Raw genomic sequence first — 17,426 nt, 5'->3', positions numbered from 1 at the left:
TTGCTGCGATTCATAGTTAGACTTTCCAAAATAAAACAAACACAATCACTCTTCAAAAGTCACAAGTCTTCATAGTACTTTTTTTTGAAGGGTGGAATATCGTCCAATGGCTTCCCTGCCTTGGGCGAGAGAGCGTGTCAGACTCTTACTAAATAAAAACCACCCCGTTCTTACTTCTGCTCTTCGAGCCAGAGCCCTGTTAACCCGCTAGGTATTCCGCAGCTCCGGGTCTGCATTTCCTTTTTCTGATCCCCATCTGTGGTAATCATGTGGTCTTTGAGAAGCGCGCGGAATGTCTTCTGAGTATTTACATGAGATTTACCGGCCTTGACAAAGATCTCCAAACCAACTGTAAAGGAAAAATTTACTTCTTTAATTTTAAAAGTTTATATTATACCTAATCATTAGTAAGTAATATTCTAATTGCTCTCCAACCGCTCATAACTTGCAGCGCAGTTTTACATCTTTGTAAGTTACTTCACGACGGTCTGACCTACATTTTGTGCTCGTTTCCATCTCACAGAAACAACGATATTTTTGTGTGGCAAGAGCTACTTTGTTCTGCATCCGCCCGTTTGGGCCTTAATTAATTAAAACTCTAGCGTTTCCATCTTTGTGTGTACAATTTTTGACGTGGTAATTTGAGATATTCTTATTTTCTTCCCTTAGAACTTAATGACTTTTTGTGCCGTTTGAAAAAAATGATGACAACGTCGTTCTTTTGTAAATCTTTTGTTATTACACCTTTTGGATATAATATCCTGTTTTGAAGTATTGTTTTAAGACATTGTGGTATCGTCATTGAAGTTGAATTCTTTGTAATCAGGATTCTTCATTACTAACGTAAAAAGGTTTTGAAATACACACTCGCAATCCTAGCCTAAACAGGACGCAAGATGGTAAAATGACCTATAATTATTGAATAATTTCTATTAGTAAAGTAACTATGTCAGGGCTTATTAATTCATTGGCTAACTTTGAGTACACATATAAATCTAACAAGACTATCTTATTCAACTAAAAATAAACAACAATCTAGATTAGACGTAAGAAACTTTTTCAAAGTTCACTAATTAGGTATCTAAAGTGTGAATCTAGACCTCAACAACTACAGTTGTACTGAAAGTTAGCCCTACTTGTGTTCTAGTGATAGTTATTGTATTTAGTAAGTTAAGTAACAAATTAAACTGAACTATCTTGAAACCTATCCGACAAGTTAGGGGATTACTTGAATAATATCGTTTCAGTGAGGTAGTCAAACGACATTGTTCGAATTTCTAATTTTGTTAAGGAGAAGTTCTATTTAATTTGAATTCTCGTTTTTGTTTTATATTTATTTTGATGTTTGATGTGGTTTTTAAGTTTAAGTGAGTTACTCGTTTTGTTATGATATTTAATCATAACAAAACGAGGTTATAGATCAGATTTCTGATCAAATTAATTAATATTCAGCTATTTTGGTGTTATGAGAATGTTATTAATGCCTTTTGCAGACATCGACAGTCTCGTATAGGATTAAGTAATTAAGAAAAGAAAACTAGGATTTAATGCAATTTCAATAACTTTCATGGATATTAATATACACGATATATTAAACATTGATGAAGCGAAAGAAGTATGTAAGATTCGTAGTAATTTGGCATTTCATTGTTTCTGCCAACCATCATGAGAGACCGTGAGGTTATGTATGTATACAGTATGATATATTTATTTATCTATATCTATTTTGCTTTTCAAAAAACCGTTACTAACATTTACTTCAAATATGTCCATATAATATAAATTCAAGTCACAAGTCGAGTTCAGTCAACGTAGATCGTTAGACACTAGTGCGGTTACACAAGGAGTGTCGCGTTCTGTAATTGGTTGAATGGCCTTTGTATAGCTCCTAATGGTCGACTATGCTGGTTGCTCTTTGACACATGTTAGTATTTTGATTGTTCATTAGATCGGTCCTAGATGCCTATGAGGGTGGTTGATATTCTGGTTTTGTTGGCTTTATTAGTGAGGAAATTTTAGGTCTTTTATGAAAAACGGTTACGGTTAGTCTTTAGCAAAAGTAACCTCTCAGTCAACTCTTATGATACATCCAGAAAGAGAGATTTAGACAAGAGAGAGGAGACATTTCTGTAAAATACTACAGAATTCTGTAGAATTCATTATATAGAAATAATTAAAGAATACTATAGAAACTTCTACTTAAAAATTACGTTAATTTACATCAATTTTGGATCAAAATAGATTAACACAAAGCCGTCTATGACTCCATTCTCCATTCCATTTTTCATTTCATTCTTAATCTTTATCAAAATTTCTTCATTCATAATATTCATTCACTACGAACTATTGTCAAGACTGAATGGTTGAGCAAATTGTAGTTAATCGCATTTGAGAGACCCACTTATATAATACGGAGTACCTTTGTAAAGTAATCAACGCTCTTAGTAGATTCAAGGATGTTGCTACCTAAGGGACTATTTACATGAACTAAATGTTCAAGATAATGTTAGGGTATTTGTGAAATTGTGAACTTAGAAGCATATTTTTTGTAAGTTAGTCAGAATTTGTTCTGTGTAAATGGAGTTAATAAGTAAACTTGACGGTACCGATAATACTATTTTAGTTAACGGCAAGTACCTTTTAAAGTCTATTTCTGTAGCAATTTGGGGTTAAGACTTCTCTACAAAACTTGATAGATATTTTTTATAGTATAAGCCGGTATACGAGCTGATGGATCATCGTACCGCCTATAGACATCAAACACCAGAGGCGTTAGAAGTGCGTTGCCAACCTTGGTAGTTAGAATTTATGGGTTGTTGAGAATCAGGGATTGGGATGATTGAGGAGAGGGTATGGGACCTCCAGTAATCTCACTTACACAAGTTAACACAATGCAAGCGTTGTTTCACGTCAGTTTTCTGTAAGGCCGTGGTATCACTTCCGTCGAGCCGGCCCATTTGTGACCAAGCATGGCTCTCCCAAACTTAAAATAAATGATACTCCAATCTATTTCCTATTTAAAAGGTACAATCTATGAAGATATAATTCGTTATATATCTCTAAAGAACTCGAAATAAAGCACACATTTCTGTTAAATAAACACACAAAATGGTGTACTCCAATTTAAACAACTCACCGATACGATCGCAGTCCTAATTTAAATCGATTCTCGGAAACCTTGTAGCCCTAAATATGTAAATTAATCGAATAGTCGATATCTCACCGTGTAATAGAGAAGGGAACTCGTAATTTACCTCATAGAACTAAATCTTGTTGCCGGAGAAAGCTTACTCAAGTATATAGGGAAAGGTTAACTTTGGATCAGTGATTCCCAACCTTTTCCTGGTCAAGGAACACCATATCATTATTGTTAGAATAATGGTCCTTACTACTAACATTTTCTTATTTTACTAACAAAAATAGTGACTTACGGATTATTGAAATCAGTTCCTACATCTAGTGAATTGTCTCTTTTGACATTAAGTGTAATTCGAGCATTAACCGTGGTATTTATTGGAAAACTGATATATTTTTCATTCCTATTTTGTCTTGCGGACTACTAGTGGTCGATAGACCAACGGTTTAAAACTACTGACTTAGTGTTTCAATATCGCATTACTCCTAGTACCCCATTACTCCAACCAACATACTATCTGCCAGTATCAATTAGGTTCATTTTCCGATAGCACGTCTATAAAGTATTGATAATGGAGAGGTAATGAAATCTTTCAATTAATACTCCGCACTACGATACTCAATGGGATTATTTAGGTTTAGATCTGAAATAGATATCTTATTGGATTCATTAATAGATGTATGGAGATTATAAGGGTATGGAATGAGAGATGAGACCCTTATCTTATATGGATACTGGTTTAAGTCAGTTTATGTGTTAACGGTAAGATGATAATACTGGCCTTGATAGATGTTTTAATAATAAGGTCGGGAGTTAGGGAGATTTTCCACCAGTGATGTGCTATGTAGCTATGCTACGAAGATGTAATAGCTAAGCTGGGAAACTATGTGACTGTTTTCACTGATACTAAGCTATGTAGCTGTGCGAGTAAGATGCGCAGCTCGAGTAAATGATGTATCGATAGTAGGGAAGCCATCCATAGCACGCATCTTTCCATATAAAAAACATTGCTTAGCTGAGTCCGTTTTCACCAGTGCTAAGCTATGTGTACCAATAAATATGATTGATGGAAGCCAAACGCATCTACAGTAACGTATCATAGCACATCTCTGGTGGAAAAGCACTATAAATTAGATTACGTTATACAAAACTTCTTCATTCTTAGAAAGGAAGACAAATGTGTGCCATTTTAAACTATGTTACGAAACGTTCTGTTTATCTCATCATATTTGGTACTCAACCAAATAGGTGCTGCATAGAATTACTTAATATAATTTTACTAAGTGTTAATCTTTCAAGATTAGCATAATTTGTAAGATACTTAATAATTTAAAACCTCAAAAATAGCTCCTAACACAACGGAATAAGGCTTCACATCAAATGCTATGTAATATAACACTGGTAAATATAATAGCCACCCACAATGTACCATTAGAAGTGTTGATTTTATTATTACCCTACAAAATACCGTTTAAGTAGGGTCATTTTCTCAGTAAGTAGGCACTAATTGTATCTACTTCAGCCTATAAAGGAAACATTCCCGAAACGGCCGTACCAAAGAAAATCGATAACGGTCTTGGGTTCTCCGTTCAATTTCATTAAGTGGTTCTGACTTATTATAAAACTACATCTGCAAGATTTTTTCCGCATTCTCGGAGTTTGTTTTGGAATTTGATAGAAGAATTTGGGATTTTTGTATTGAAAAATGCTGTATTACGTCAATGTGGCCATGGTTAAAATTAAAGAAACAAATATTTAGAATGTTGTAAATAACTGAGTATAAATCTAAAATAAGCACTAACTTTATCACAATGAAATCTAACATTTATTTCAATATTTACAAATTCACAACAATGAAAAATAAACCTAAACAACAAAAACACTTTGTCTAGAATCGTGAAAATTCCCACAAAGCCTACTGAATCAAATAACCGAGCACTTGAAACCTTTCCCAGAAACCTATAGGGACGAAAATTTCCAAAAATTCTATTCAAACCATTCACGTACACAGAGAGTCGGAGTAAAAGCACTTGTAAATAAACAAACAAAAAAAAAACTCGACAGGATAAATGACTCAGGAGTAGCATTGTCGTTACTGTCACATACATGTACACAAAACTACACATGAAGCTATACAAAAGCTGTATAAACTGACCGGCGTATATACGGAAAGATCATAGAACGCGAGATCATGATAAACTGGTTTCGCGTACGTATAAGTAGCCATGTGTACTACACAAGCAAGAGTCATTATTAATAGCCGCCCAGTTGCCCAAAGGTTGCCTCTGGGAAATATATCGCGACCTTTTGATGCCGTTTCCAACTCGAAAATATTGTCCTAATGTCCCCATGTTAAGTTCAGTTGATTCTAAATGTATTAACGTTAATATTTAGTGAAGGTTCCATGTTGGAACATTTTTCTTGAAAAACTCTTGTTAGTTCAGTTTCCCTATTTTGATTTTCTTGGAAAACATTAATTTGAGGTGATTAAAGGCAATGTCTTATAATAAACTTTATAGATACGATACTTTGCTTTTCTGTTTAATTTAGTTTCGTTGCGTAGGTATCTTAGAGACGTTGCTTATTTGTTCACAACATCTTTCATTTTCTGCGAGTTATTTTTGCTATTGTATGTATCTTGTTTTAATTATATTTCAAGTCTAGATCTCTCAAAGCCTTCTAAGCCTCAAAAGACCTAAAGAAATAGACAGACGTATAAATAAATATAAATGAAAATGACACTCAATAAATGAATGTATCAAATTCAACTCAATAAACATCTTGAAATTGAAATTTTTAACGGTGAACAATTCTATTGAACGCCCAGCAAATACAAGTCCAATTAATTTTCTGCTATAGTGTTGAAAATTGATAAAGTTGATCGGTCCTTATGGCATTCGAAGCCCCCAATTCAATTTCAGTTACAAATGCGATGCCTACGGTGTTCACCGGATGAAATTAAATATAAATAAGATCGGAGGGTTCAGAATCGAATTAAAAAATAATAACGCGTTTCGAATAGTGATGTTATTCTATCGATAAGTAAAGTTTGTTCATGTAAGTTAGGGAAGAGTCACTCGACTGTCTCAATGTGTTATTTGAAGTAAAGAAGTCGATTTAGTAAGTTATACGGAGTAAGTATTTGTGATAGGGATATTCGTTCTTCTATTGTCCGAGACAATATAAGTAATAAGGTAAAGGATCCTTTTCTTTTACTTTTGTTTTGTTGGTCGTTGAGATTCGTATGTGATTGAGCTCATTTTGTGTATGAATAGTTCTTTCTTTTCATAAAAGGATATTAATATCGTTTTTATTGAATCTCTGACTAATTTTATATAGTACTTTGCCCTTTATCTTAGGCGAATTAAACCTTTTATTATTTCTTAAAACTATTAAAATAAGCAGACTCCAAAGATCACTTTTACAATATGTCATAGACATCATAGCTGCTTTCATCTCTCCTAAATTAAAAAAGAAATTTAAGCTGAGTTAGATTACACTTACCGCCGTACTTAGAGTGATTTATTAATGGTTATTTAACCCAGTCCTTAGTGGTTGGTTTTTGAATGAAATCGTTAACAATGAATAGTTTAAGTAATTATTAAATTACTCTGTGTCTAAAGTGATTTTTGTTTTTATCAACCTAAAAGTGGCCAGTACAAGTAAGGGGTTAGTTTAGAGCTAGGTCACGCTAGGTGAAAACGCCCATCAATGACCTAATTAAGCAAATAATTATATTTAAAATACAACAACACCCAAACACAACATCAAACAAAACCAAAGGCATTAACAACCAATAACACAAATTCATATAACAGCAATATTGTCGTCAAACTTTGCCAATACAATGAAACCTTCAATAGTTAACATTAATTTTCGAGGACGTGTTTTGCACAAAGGCAAAACCCTGGCAAATGAGTTAACAAAGTTTAATTAGACAATCCAATGTTAGATACAAGAAACAGTTCGGTATACTCTGTCCCTGTTGTTCAAGATTTGTGTATCTATGTGACTTGTAACATCGTAGGTTTGCTGTTATAATTTCCTACAGTGTATGACAAGCTTGCAACGTTATTAGAAGCTAAATGAAATGAAAATATTTGCTGCAAGATGTAGATGTCGCTGATGTCGTTTTTGGCTTATGAGCTGCAGTGGTTGCGTTTAATGTTTGTTTTAGTTAAAACGTTTGTATAAAATCTATGAACGCAAGTGTTATGTGAAAAGAATCAGATTGGTTGATCTATGTAAGCTAACACTCAATTTACAAAACTTGTCACGAAATAACGAACAATTTCTATTAAAAAACACTTCAAAAAAAAACCAAACAAAAACTTAAAAGGAAATATGTTCTGAATAAAAATTCACGAAGATATAAACTTCGGAGCAAATAAAAAGACTAAATATCTCTCGAAAGAAAAAAAATAAAAACGTCACAATAAACTTGAGTCCCTTATTCAAAAACAAACTCTGATAAAATACAACTTTTTATAATTCTTTTACACTCAGTATATATAATGAATATGACAAAGAAAAAACGCTGGTCCCGGCTGTTGTCACACGATAACGGGGGCTTTACGTCATGACAGAGCGAACTTTGCCACAAAAACGTTGAAGAAGTTAAAGATACGAATAGCTGTATAATAATGTTGACCCGAACTTGTTCCTGACACTTTTTAGATCAAGTAACAAAAAAATGAACATAAGAATTTCTGTGTACAATATTTATAAAAGTACCCAAACGGAATCTGAAATTGTCAAGGAAATTTCCATGAAGGTCACAGAACTTAGCTTCAAGAAACCTAAATTAGGATGCCTTTTCCGCCAGGGATGTGCTATGCTACGTTGCTGTAGATGTGTTTGGCTTCCACCAATCATATTACACATAGATAAGCACTGGTGGAAACGAACTCAGTTAGGATATATTTTTATAATATGCAAAGATGCGTGCTATGGATAGCTTTTCTACTATCGATACAATGTGTACTCGAGCTGCGTATCTTTCTCGCACAACTACGTAGTTTAGTATCAGTGGAAACGGTCATATAGTTTTTCAGCTTAGCTATCTTAGCATCTTCGTAGCATAGCTACATAGAATATATGAGGTGGAAAAGCACGTTTCGAGTTAGTAAAATAAATTTAAACACAAAAACTTTATCTTGAAATTAACGCTCCATTAACAACACAATCCTAAACTTGCCACAATCAAGATTGTCGAACAAACATCTGCGTTTTATTGAAACCGAAATGGTTGAAAAACATTTTCATTTTATATTTTTGGCTAAACTGGCGAGTTGTCGTGCGGGCTGGTGACGTTATCGCTTCGCAACAATGGTCACTAGAAAGCCTGGCGACCGCAACACTACTCCCAAACTACGTACAGCTGACCTCACATTGCTTTCATTCAAATGTGACAACTCGGATAGTCGCCTCGTTAGTGAATTTTGAAGTCCTGTGGCAAACGAAAGTGCTCTCCTGCCACCAGAAGAATGCAAGTAACGACGTCACTATCTCAAGAAACAGTTGTGTTTTGAATTTCTCCGGGTTCTTAGAAGTTAAACAAAGAGAGAAACCAAAATTGGAGCAGACCATTTTTAACGAAACTGATTTTTCTCAGCATAACAAATATTAGGTTAACTTAGAAACCGTATGTGAATTCCAAGTTATGATAATAATTATTGCCATTACAAACAATCACAGCTGAATAAATTCGTTTCTACTCTGAATTTAATATTAATGTTATAACTTACCATCTGAAAGGGAGGAATATCAAACAGAAATGTGTTTAAATTATACCGCTTTAGTATCAGAAATCTTTGAACCGGGACATAAATAAGCCGACTATTTAGTACGTCAAGAGATTCGATTTTGTTGAAAGCTGTAGAAGGATTGGTTGACATTTAAGTGGCTATTATGTTATACTCTCTGTCAGCCCTGTCTTCAACAAACTTGTGGACCCATTCGTCGTTTACACCACAACAATACCTGTACACAATAAAACAGTAAAATATCAAATTGCCACCTCTCCCACTCAGCGCCCTCTTTTTATGAATTTGTCATTTAATACTGACTCGACTGTATTTACTCCGGAAGCATCTACTAATAAAATTTTAAGTGCTACCGAATCAAATTTTTAGGTCGTGCCTACTCCCGCTTTTAAGTAGGACCAAGGATGAATTTAAATGAGCTTTCAACAGCGTTGACTTGGAATTGCATAAATATTAATGGTTCGCGGACTACAAGACTGATGGATATGGATTAGCTGGAGTGAGTTTTCTTTAAACAACTTGAGGGGACAACGTGTCTACAGCAAATTGTTTGTTGCTGTCCAATGAATATTAATCATTTACATTACCAAGAAAATGCTTCAATGCCCTCTTTCCGTCAATATTGCGTTCCGATTTATTATTGTTGCTGTCGACGCTAATGCGACGTTGTCAGTCACTGAATTCGCTGTTAAACTTAAGTTTATTATCTTTCGAGCAATCTTTCGTGTTTACTGTTTTAGTACTAATAAATAAATCTGTAAACAGGAGTTGTAGCAAAGTCCGCCATTAATGAGAAGCCGTTTGCGTTACATTCATTTACATTAAACTTGGGTCTAGCGTGAGAATGTTGGCAGATTCCTGAATATTAATAGCTACCTTATTAATGTTTGAACATCGCATTACCATTAAATTATTGAAATTAGCCTTCCTTGTTATGAAAACATTTTCTAACATGTTTCTTTTTTTTGTTCCAGGTTTACATGCAATAAAAATAGTGAAGTTCGTAGTGCCAGAGATAATTCAGTATGGTGTTCAAGATTCGGTAATATTAGACTGTGATTACACGTATGGGAACAGGACTCCAGGTCTTATGGTGAAGTGGTTCTTCAGAAGCAAAACGAGACCAGTGTATCAGTGGATAGTGTCACAAAAGCCACAGGACATAGGCATTTTGAGGGGCCGTGTGGACCTTAATTACAGAGCTTCAGATGACCCATTAAAAATGTATAGAGCCCTTCGAATAGTTAAATTAGATACGGACATATCTGGTGAATATATTTGTGTAGTGTCTACGTTTTTAGATGAAGATGTTAAGAGTAAACACATGACGGTCTTTGGTGAGTTGATGATTTTTATATAAAGTTTTTTTTTTATAGCTAAAGAGATATGAACTTCCTAATTGTATTATTACCAGTTATGTTGTTACTTCTACAATACATGAAAGTTATCTACGTTCATGTTTTAATGAAGCTGAGTTTACTCCAATATTATTATAACTTTCGTGGGACAAACTAAATTAATTATTATGTTATCAGCTGTGTGTCGCGGTACTGCTCATGAACATGAGCTTCTAGCATGGCTTGAAACTAGTCGAGTTCCTCGTCAAACTGTTACGTGAGTAAGCCAATAACATAATAATTAATTGAGTCTACTGACTTGTGATTACGCCATCAACATATTTGGCAACATTTTCAGAAATCAAAACATACAATATGATCCAATACGATCTGTCTAACACCATTTCCATTTCTTAAATCATATTCAACATTCATACACAAACAAGACACACTTGTAACTTGTATCCTTTATAAGGGTTCACGCTTCTATTTCCATCCCTATACGTTCCACTTACAAACACACGTGCCGAGACTGTACACTCAAATGTTGGTGTTAAACTTACATAAAGTTTGAACGTAAGTCATGCTAAGAAAACATTCGATTTCATGTATCGTCGACCTTTTTGTAGTAAAACCGTTTTATTTCTCTTTCTCTTGTACATTTACTTACATGAAAGTCGAGTATAAAATTGTGAGTGCTAGAAAATATAGTAGTGTTGCTATTTTTTTTTTATATTTTCTGTTCCATTTTTCCATGGTATGTATATTAAAATTAGTGCTTTGACAGCAAGTTTCTGAAAGAGTCCACATTTTTCATTAGATTATTTTGTTTTTTTGCTTGTTGTAGTCTGTATGTGTTGAAGCCACAGTTCGTTAATTAATTTTAGATTCTTTTTCCTCGAAAGAATATTTGAATATGATCAGTGAAATTTTAAAAAATACTAAAAGTATAAACATACACCGCAACTAAAATTATAATATTATAAAAATGTGAAAGTTTGCTTGTTTGGATGTTTTTCCGTCAATCACGCTGAAACTACTAAACGGATTTTAATGAAATTTGGTATACAGGTAGAATATGAGCTGACTTGGGTGATAAGATACTTTTTATCCCAGGGAAACTGGTAAAAGTAGTCTTTTATAGACAGAACTCACTTGTATCCAAACTGAACAGTTGAAAAAAATATAATTATTTACTTTTTAGAACCACACATTAAATACTCTCTAAAATGTAATTATTCACCATTGATTAGCCATGAAACACCAAGAAATAGTTTATACGTAACAGAGTTCAAATGAACTAATTTCAAGTATATGTATTTATCAAAACTGTCAAGTGTTTCTCTATAATGGAACCGCTAGATTCCGTTGACACCGCATTGTTGAGGTTTAGCGTGTTAACTGATGTGTGAAACTTGAACTTTAACAATATCAGTAGCAAAGTTTAGATTGCTGTGTAGCCTACGTTGTAAAATTTTCTCTACATTCCTTTTTGTGTTTTAATTAAAATTTTAAACAAACTGGATTTTTCTCCGTTGTATGAATGATTTGACTTCGGGACTGTTTCCCTTTTATTTTGAAGGGAAAATCATCTATTGACTTCTTTCGCCTTGGACAAGACGAGACGGAGTGTCAGTCTTGTGGTTTCTAGATAGTAACTCGAAAAACCACCCCGTTTTACTTCTAGTTCTTGAGCCGGAGCCCCGGTAAACCCGCTAAAAGTAGTTCGCAGCTGGACTGTTTTCCTTGCGATCATTTTATCTAATACGATACGGTAAATAGAAGCCCAATCTTCGTTTTAAAATACCTATGGATATATCCTAATTAAGTCTAAATGGAGGCAAACTAAAAAAACAATCTAAGTTAAAATTAATTTAATAATAATATGTCTCACGAAAAGTGTCAAATATCATGTCTTAATAGTAACTAAGTAGTTCAGCAAAATAATTTCAAAATGTCAAGTTCCCTTAAACGATATAATAGGCCCCTAGCGTACAATAATTATGAACAGTTTATAGTTCAATTAACTTATTGACGTATACAGTATGTACTAGTATAATAACTACTAGTCTAAAGTGGTCACTGGCTATCGGAAAGTTCATTATATCTAAACCCTTTTACCTTAATGTGGTTATATCGTAGTGTGTGTATACACGGCTTAACATCAAGCTATACTAACCATTTTATCATGGTCTCGCTTTGTATGATCTTTCTGCACGTTCGAAGGTCAGTTTATACTGGTCTTATGTAGAGCTTGAAGTGGGTGTGACTGTATACTGTCGTTTGATGAGGATAAACTGATTAACCCAATAAATAACTGGGTGGAACTTAGTCTGGCTGTGTTGCTTAGTCAGCCTTCTTGCAAGGTATGATTATTTTGTAGTCGTAGTCAACTTTTTGCTTTCTTCATTCTGCGTTTTCTGTTGTCTTCTATTTCATTTGTGTATTCACTAATACTTATCTACGCTGTATAAAAAAGGACGGTATTCATTGTAGAGGTCATGTTTATTACGTTATTATGTAGAAGAAAAAAAAACAAAAAATAGGTTGATTCAAAAAAATTGCTTGTTGCATGTACTGGATGCAAACTTGAGACTTTTTTTTTATTTCAAAAAATCTGTGTACGATTAAAATAGGTTAATATCTATTCGAATTATTGTTGATGTTCGATAAATTGTAGATACATATGTCGGTGTATGTACCAACCCTAGTTCTAGATATCGTGAATCTAAAACGAATTCCCTTTAGTCTTCCATTTCAAAACAATCTCAAGGGATCTATTTCCTTTGACCTAAAGCCCAAAATGCCTTACACGATTATTTAGTTGGCCTTGTTCGTACATTTCCATTCCGATGGTTCTTTTGATCGAATGAAATTACTTTCTTCATTAATGAATTGTGTAAACAATTGCTATCGATCCGTTTTAATCGATGTGGCATTGTCAACCTTATGTCTGTTTTACGAGGATTCAATTCTGTTACCACTTGAGATTACCCTGGATTTTAACACACATGTTATGTTGGTGTATGTAATGGTGCTCTATTAAAGGCACAATAGATGTTATGCTCTTGAGTTAGGGAAGGTATGTTGTTTTTCTCATGGTGCGTGGGTTATTTTTCTTGCACCTCAAGGTGAAAACTTCTTATAGATTAGCTACATAACTTAGTATCAGTGAAAACGGTCACATAGTTTCACAGCTTAGCTATTACATCTTCGTAGCATAGCTATATAGCACATCTATGGTGGAAACGTTCACCCCTAGAACGTTGTAATTGTTAAAGTTCCTTGGATGTCCGCTTTCTCCGCACACACAACGTCCGCCTAAAAAGACCACATTACGGCACGTAATGCCGCTATAGTATGTACACCCACTTACCATTTAGAACAAATATAGCCTATTGCCATATCCTGGTAGACTCCGTGCTACCACTGAGAAATTTTTATTAATACTTTGAGTTCGAACTATGAAATCAATGAATGAATTACGTGCTCAAACTATGTATTACACCCAATCGTTTTTTCTCTATTTTGTCACTAGTCTTATACAAAACAATATTTAAATAAAAATAAAGGTCACTCAACACATTAATACAAGCTTTAGCAACTAAAACAGTGACATTTACAAACCACAATTGTGGGACTTGGCCCAATTCCCAAACCTAATTTCCAATTGACATGCACTTGGCCAATTCATTTACGAGAAAGAAGGAAAGGTATCAGCTGCGTGTTCGACGAAAGTTATATAAAAGTTAACTGAGGGTAGTATAACTTAACAGGGATCGTTAACCGTTAGTTAACAACCTGTTACTATACACAAACTGCTTTTCGTTTTCGTTTTTTATTGTGATTTCGTATATCGATGTGCTTTTGTAATGAAACTGTTGAATCGATTTTGATGAATTTTAATAAAGAATGGTTAAGAAAAATCTGAACGTTTTAAGACAATGTGATACAATTTTTACTGCACGGTTGGTGCGGTGGCTAGGCAACCGGCTACCGTGCAACGTGCAGCGGGTTCGATTCCCGTATAGAGGAATGCCCGTGTGTAAATTTGTATGTTTGTAAACACGCTCACTACACAGGAGAAAATTGTAGTCTAAAGTTTAAAAGAAATTGTATAGACACAGTTTAAAAGAAATGATCACAAAGTTGTGTAATCCTGGTTAGATACTCATGTATGTGTATGTTTCTGAAAACATTCAGAACATTAACATGCAGAAACGCGACACACATTCACATAATACACAACACAAGCATCACAACATAACACAAACAAAACTGAATTCTAAATGTATAATACGAAATATCAAATTTCAGTGCCGGAGACGAGTTTTCGATTAATCCAGAACAAGACAGATGACGACACGGTCAACGTCATCTGTGCAGCGGACGGAGCCTTCCCTGCGCCAAACCTTACTATAGCGACGCCAGAGAAGTGAGTAATATATCCCGTTTTTAATTAAATTTTATATTAGTAAGGACATTGTTATGTATAAGTGGCTGAAATTAAAAGATCATTTTAAAGTTGTATAGAATTGAAGTGTATAGAATCAGGCATTACTTTGCGAAAATCCATGCTACTAATAATATTGTTAAAATTTTATAATATTACAAAAACTAAATATATAGTTTTATAGAATTTTGTTATATATTAGAATCTATAGTAGTAAAGATTTTTAGTTTTTATTCCGCTTAAGATGTATTTTTTAGCATGCGGTGTGCATGCATGCTTTCTGCAATATTTTTAATTAAGAGATATCATAACAATCATATTGTAGACAGACGTTATGCTATATTAATTAAGAGTCGAGAGTCATTTATTTCAACCAATGGGAGAAGGCATTTTGAAACGTCAAAATCAAAATCAAAGTATTTATTTAAATTAATTCTTAATTAGGCACCTTTTGAAACGGCAAATTGAATTGTCTGTCAAAGAAGCTAGGTGCTCGTTCCTAATACACAAGTTCCTTGTATTACTAGACACGTCTATCCCCCTTATGTAGAGAAGGCACATACTCCAGCAGTGTAGTGTCACATGCTGTTGATGGAACTCAACACGATATATGAAGGTCAAAAACAAAGTAGTTATTTTGATGAATGGACCTGAGTCTTACGAGTATAAAAGTTTTTCGAATGGTTCTACTTAAGTTCTCCTTGAAATCCTCTTGGGATGTTGTTAGTTGTGTTATCTAATAAGCCATTGTTTCATACTGTATACTGAACATAATATATTATTATTACGTATCGTCGAAAGTTAAAAGTATCGTCAAGCGTTTTATTCTACTACAATACGTAATGCTCACGCTGCACATAATGCTACTACAATTTACACTATTTGTGTTAGATATAATTCCTAGTAATAAGATTCTAGACTCCGTGCTACTGCAGAGAAATACGAAAAACCGAAAATATCCCAGTAATACTTTGCCGGATCCGGGAATCGAACCCGATACCCCTTGCGTAGTAGTCGTACTTACCACCACTCGCCCAACGAGTAGTCATAGATCATATATTATTGAGTGTGCGCGCAAAATTATGTACAAAATGTATGGACGCAAACATTTCCAAGGAATATCTTCAATTTTATTTTATAGCGGGCAATCTTAAATTTATCGAAACCTGAATTCAATTTAATATTAAAAGTCTTGATAATAAATTATTAAAAACACAACTCGTGCCTTTTTAAGTAAATTCTCTGAAATAATTTAAATGAACTGCGGAATGCAACGTAAAATTTAAAATAGGTACTATCCGTTCCCTTCAATTCAGTAAAATAAAATGCATTCATTGGAAAAGAAGAAATAAAATTAAATGATGATATTTTTTATGAATTAAAAAGTAAATTGTGCAAGCATTTTTAATTTGGTTTGGATAAATAAAACTACATGCATAATATATTGTTTCCAAATGAAAATTATTATTTAAAGAACTGAATTGAGTTATTCCTAAGAAGTGATAAAATTAAAGTAATTGTATATACTTTACTTAGTAATATTTTTTATTCCACGTTCATTTCAATATTCGCACAGGCATCTAATACTGTGAGGTGCTACTTGGTTAGGAGTTTAGGGTAGTCCCACTCGATAACACTTCATTAGTTAGAAACGATCTCTTCATAGGAAATCTCGTCAAGAATTTTGGCAGTGCTGAGGTTCTATCCAAAGCGATTTATAATCTATCTACTTATTTTAGCCTGACTGCTTCGTTGGTCGAGTTGTCGAATAAATTAGGCAGTGTTTATAAGTAATGCTACCCTCCTGAGTCCGAGGGTATGATATTTTCGTTTATTGATTTGATTTTTACAACATGATATCTTTCCATTATACAGACACAAGAAAAACATAAATTATAATTAAAATTAAAATTATAATTATTAACTAAAAATTACAACGTTTCGTTTCACGAAAAAAATTGATGCTAAACTGGTGCACTTCGGTAAAATATTTTATTTTTTTGGTTGTCCTAAATTTAGAACTTCAGTACTAATGATACTACTTATTTTAGGTCATGATTGTCCTTTTCCAAACTTATTTAACATCGCAACAATAGAAATTATGCAACACCAAACAATACACAGTCCAATTTCTCAGCATTTCCAATTTCTTGATTAGGAAACGAGACGACAATTTTAGATAGACCTCGCTTACCTACAATTATTGATCATAATACGTACGTCGTAAGTGTGTGTGCTGTGTCTACAAGGTGTCAATGTTAGGTGGTGGACGCTGATGTATGAAGCTACTAACTGTAGAACATGGACACCGCATTGCGGGAAGTGTCCATGTAATGTGCTGGGCGCAATTTGATATGGAATGTTCCGAAACGTTGGATGGGATTTGAGCCGTTTCATGGTATTTAGTTCTGTATTGTTTCCTAGTTCTATTGTTTAATGAATTCGTGGTAATTGTCTGTTTCGTAGAACTATAGTAATGCTGTTGTTGCGTTAATGTCGCCGATATTTATTTCATCAGTTGACCTCGATGTATTGTTTTCGGAAGTAGGAACTAAATGTTGGTCTTTCTACGAGTATTTTTAGATCTACGACGATACTGAAATTAGAGCGCAACTATACATTTATGGTATAAATTCAATACAATAAGATAACTTTTCTCAGAACTTATCTTGCATAAAATTCAAAATGTGAAATTAAACTATGAAGTCTTATAAAATTAAAAAGAATTCAAGTGA

General features: G+C 33.8%; 1 protein-coding gene across 1 annotated transcript in view; it reads left to right on the top strand.

Moving 5' to 3' along the window:
• Positions 1-17,426, top strand: part of LOC118263735 (uncharacterized) — a 65,763-nt gene that overhangs the window by 37,586 nt on the left and 10,751 nt on the right. Inside the window, exons 2-3 of the mRNA XM_035575894.2 lie at positions 9,876-10,238; positions 14,556-14,673. Of these exons, the coding sequence (XP_035431787.1) occupies positions 9,876-10,238; positions 14,556-14,673 (481 nt within the window). The remainder of the gene's footprint in view (positions 1-9,875; positions 10,239-14,555; positions 14,674-17,426) is intronic.

Source organism: Spodoptera frugiperda, chromosome 27, assembly GCF_023101765.2.
Source record: "Spodoptera frugiperda isolate SF20-4 chromosome 27, AGI-APGP_CSIRO_Sfru_2.0, whole genome shotgun sequence".
NCBI classification, from domain to species: domain Eukaryota; kingdom Metazoa; phylum Arthropoda; class Insecta; order Lepidoptera; family Noctuidae; genus Spodoptera; species Spodoptera frugiperda.
Note: the sequence above shows the minus strand (reverse complement) of the source record. Positions and strands in the feature narration are given on the sequence as shown.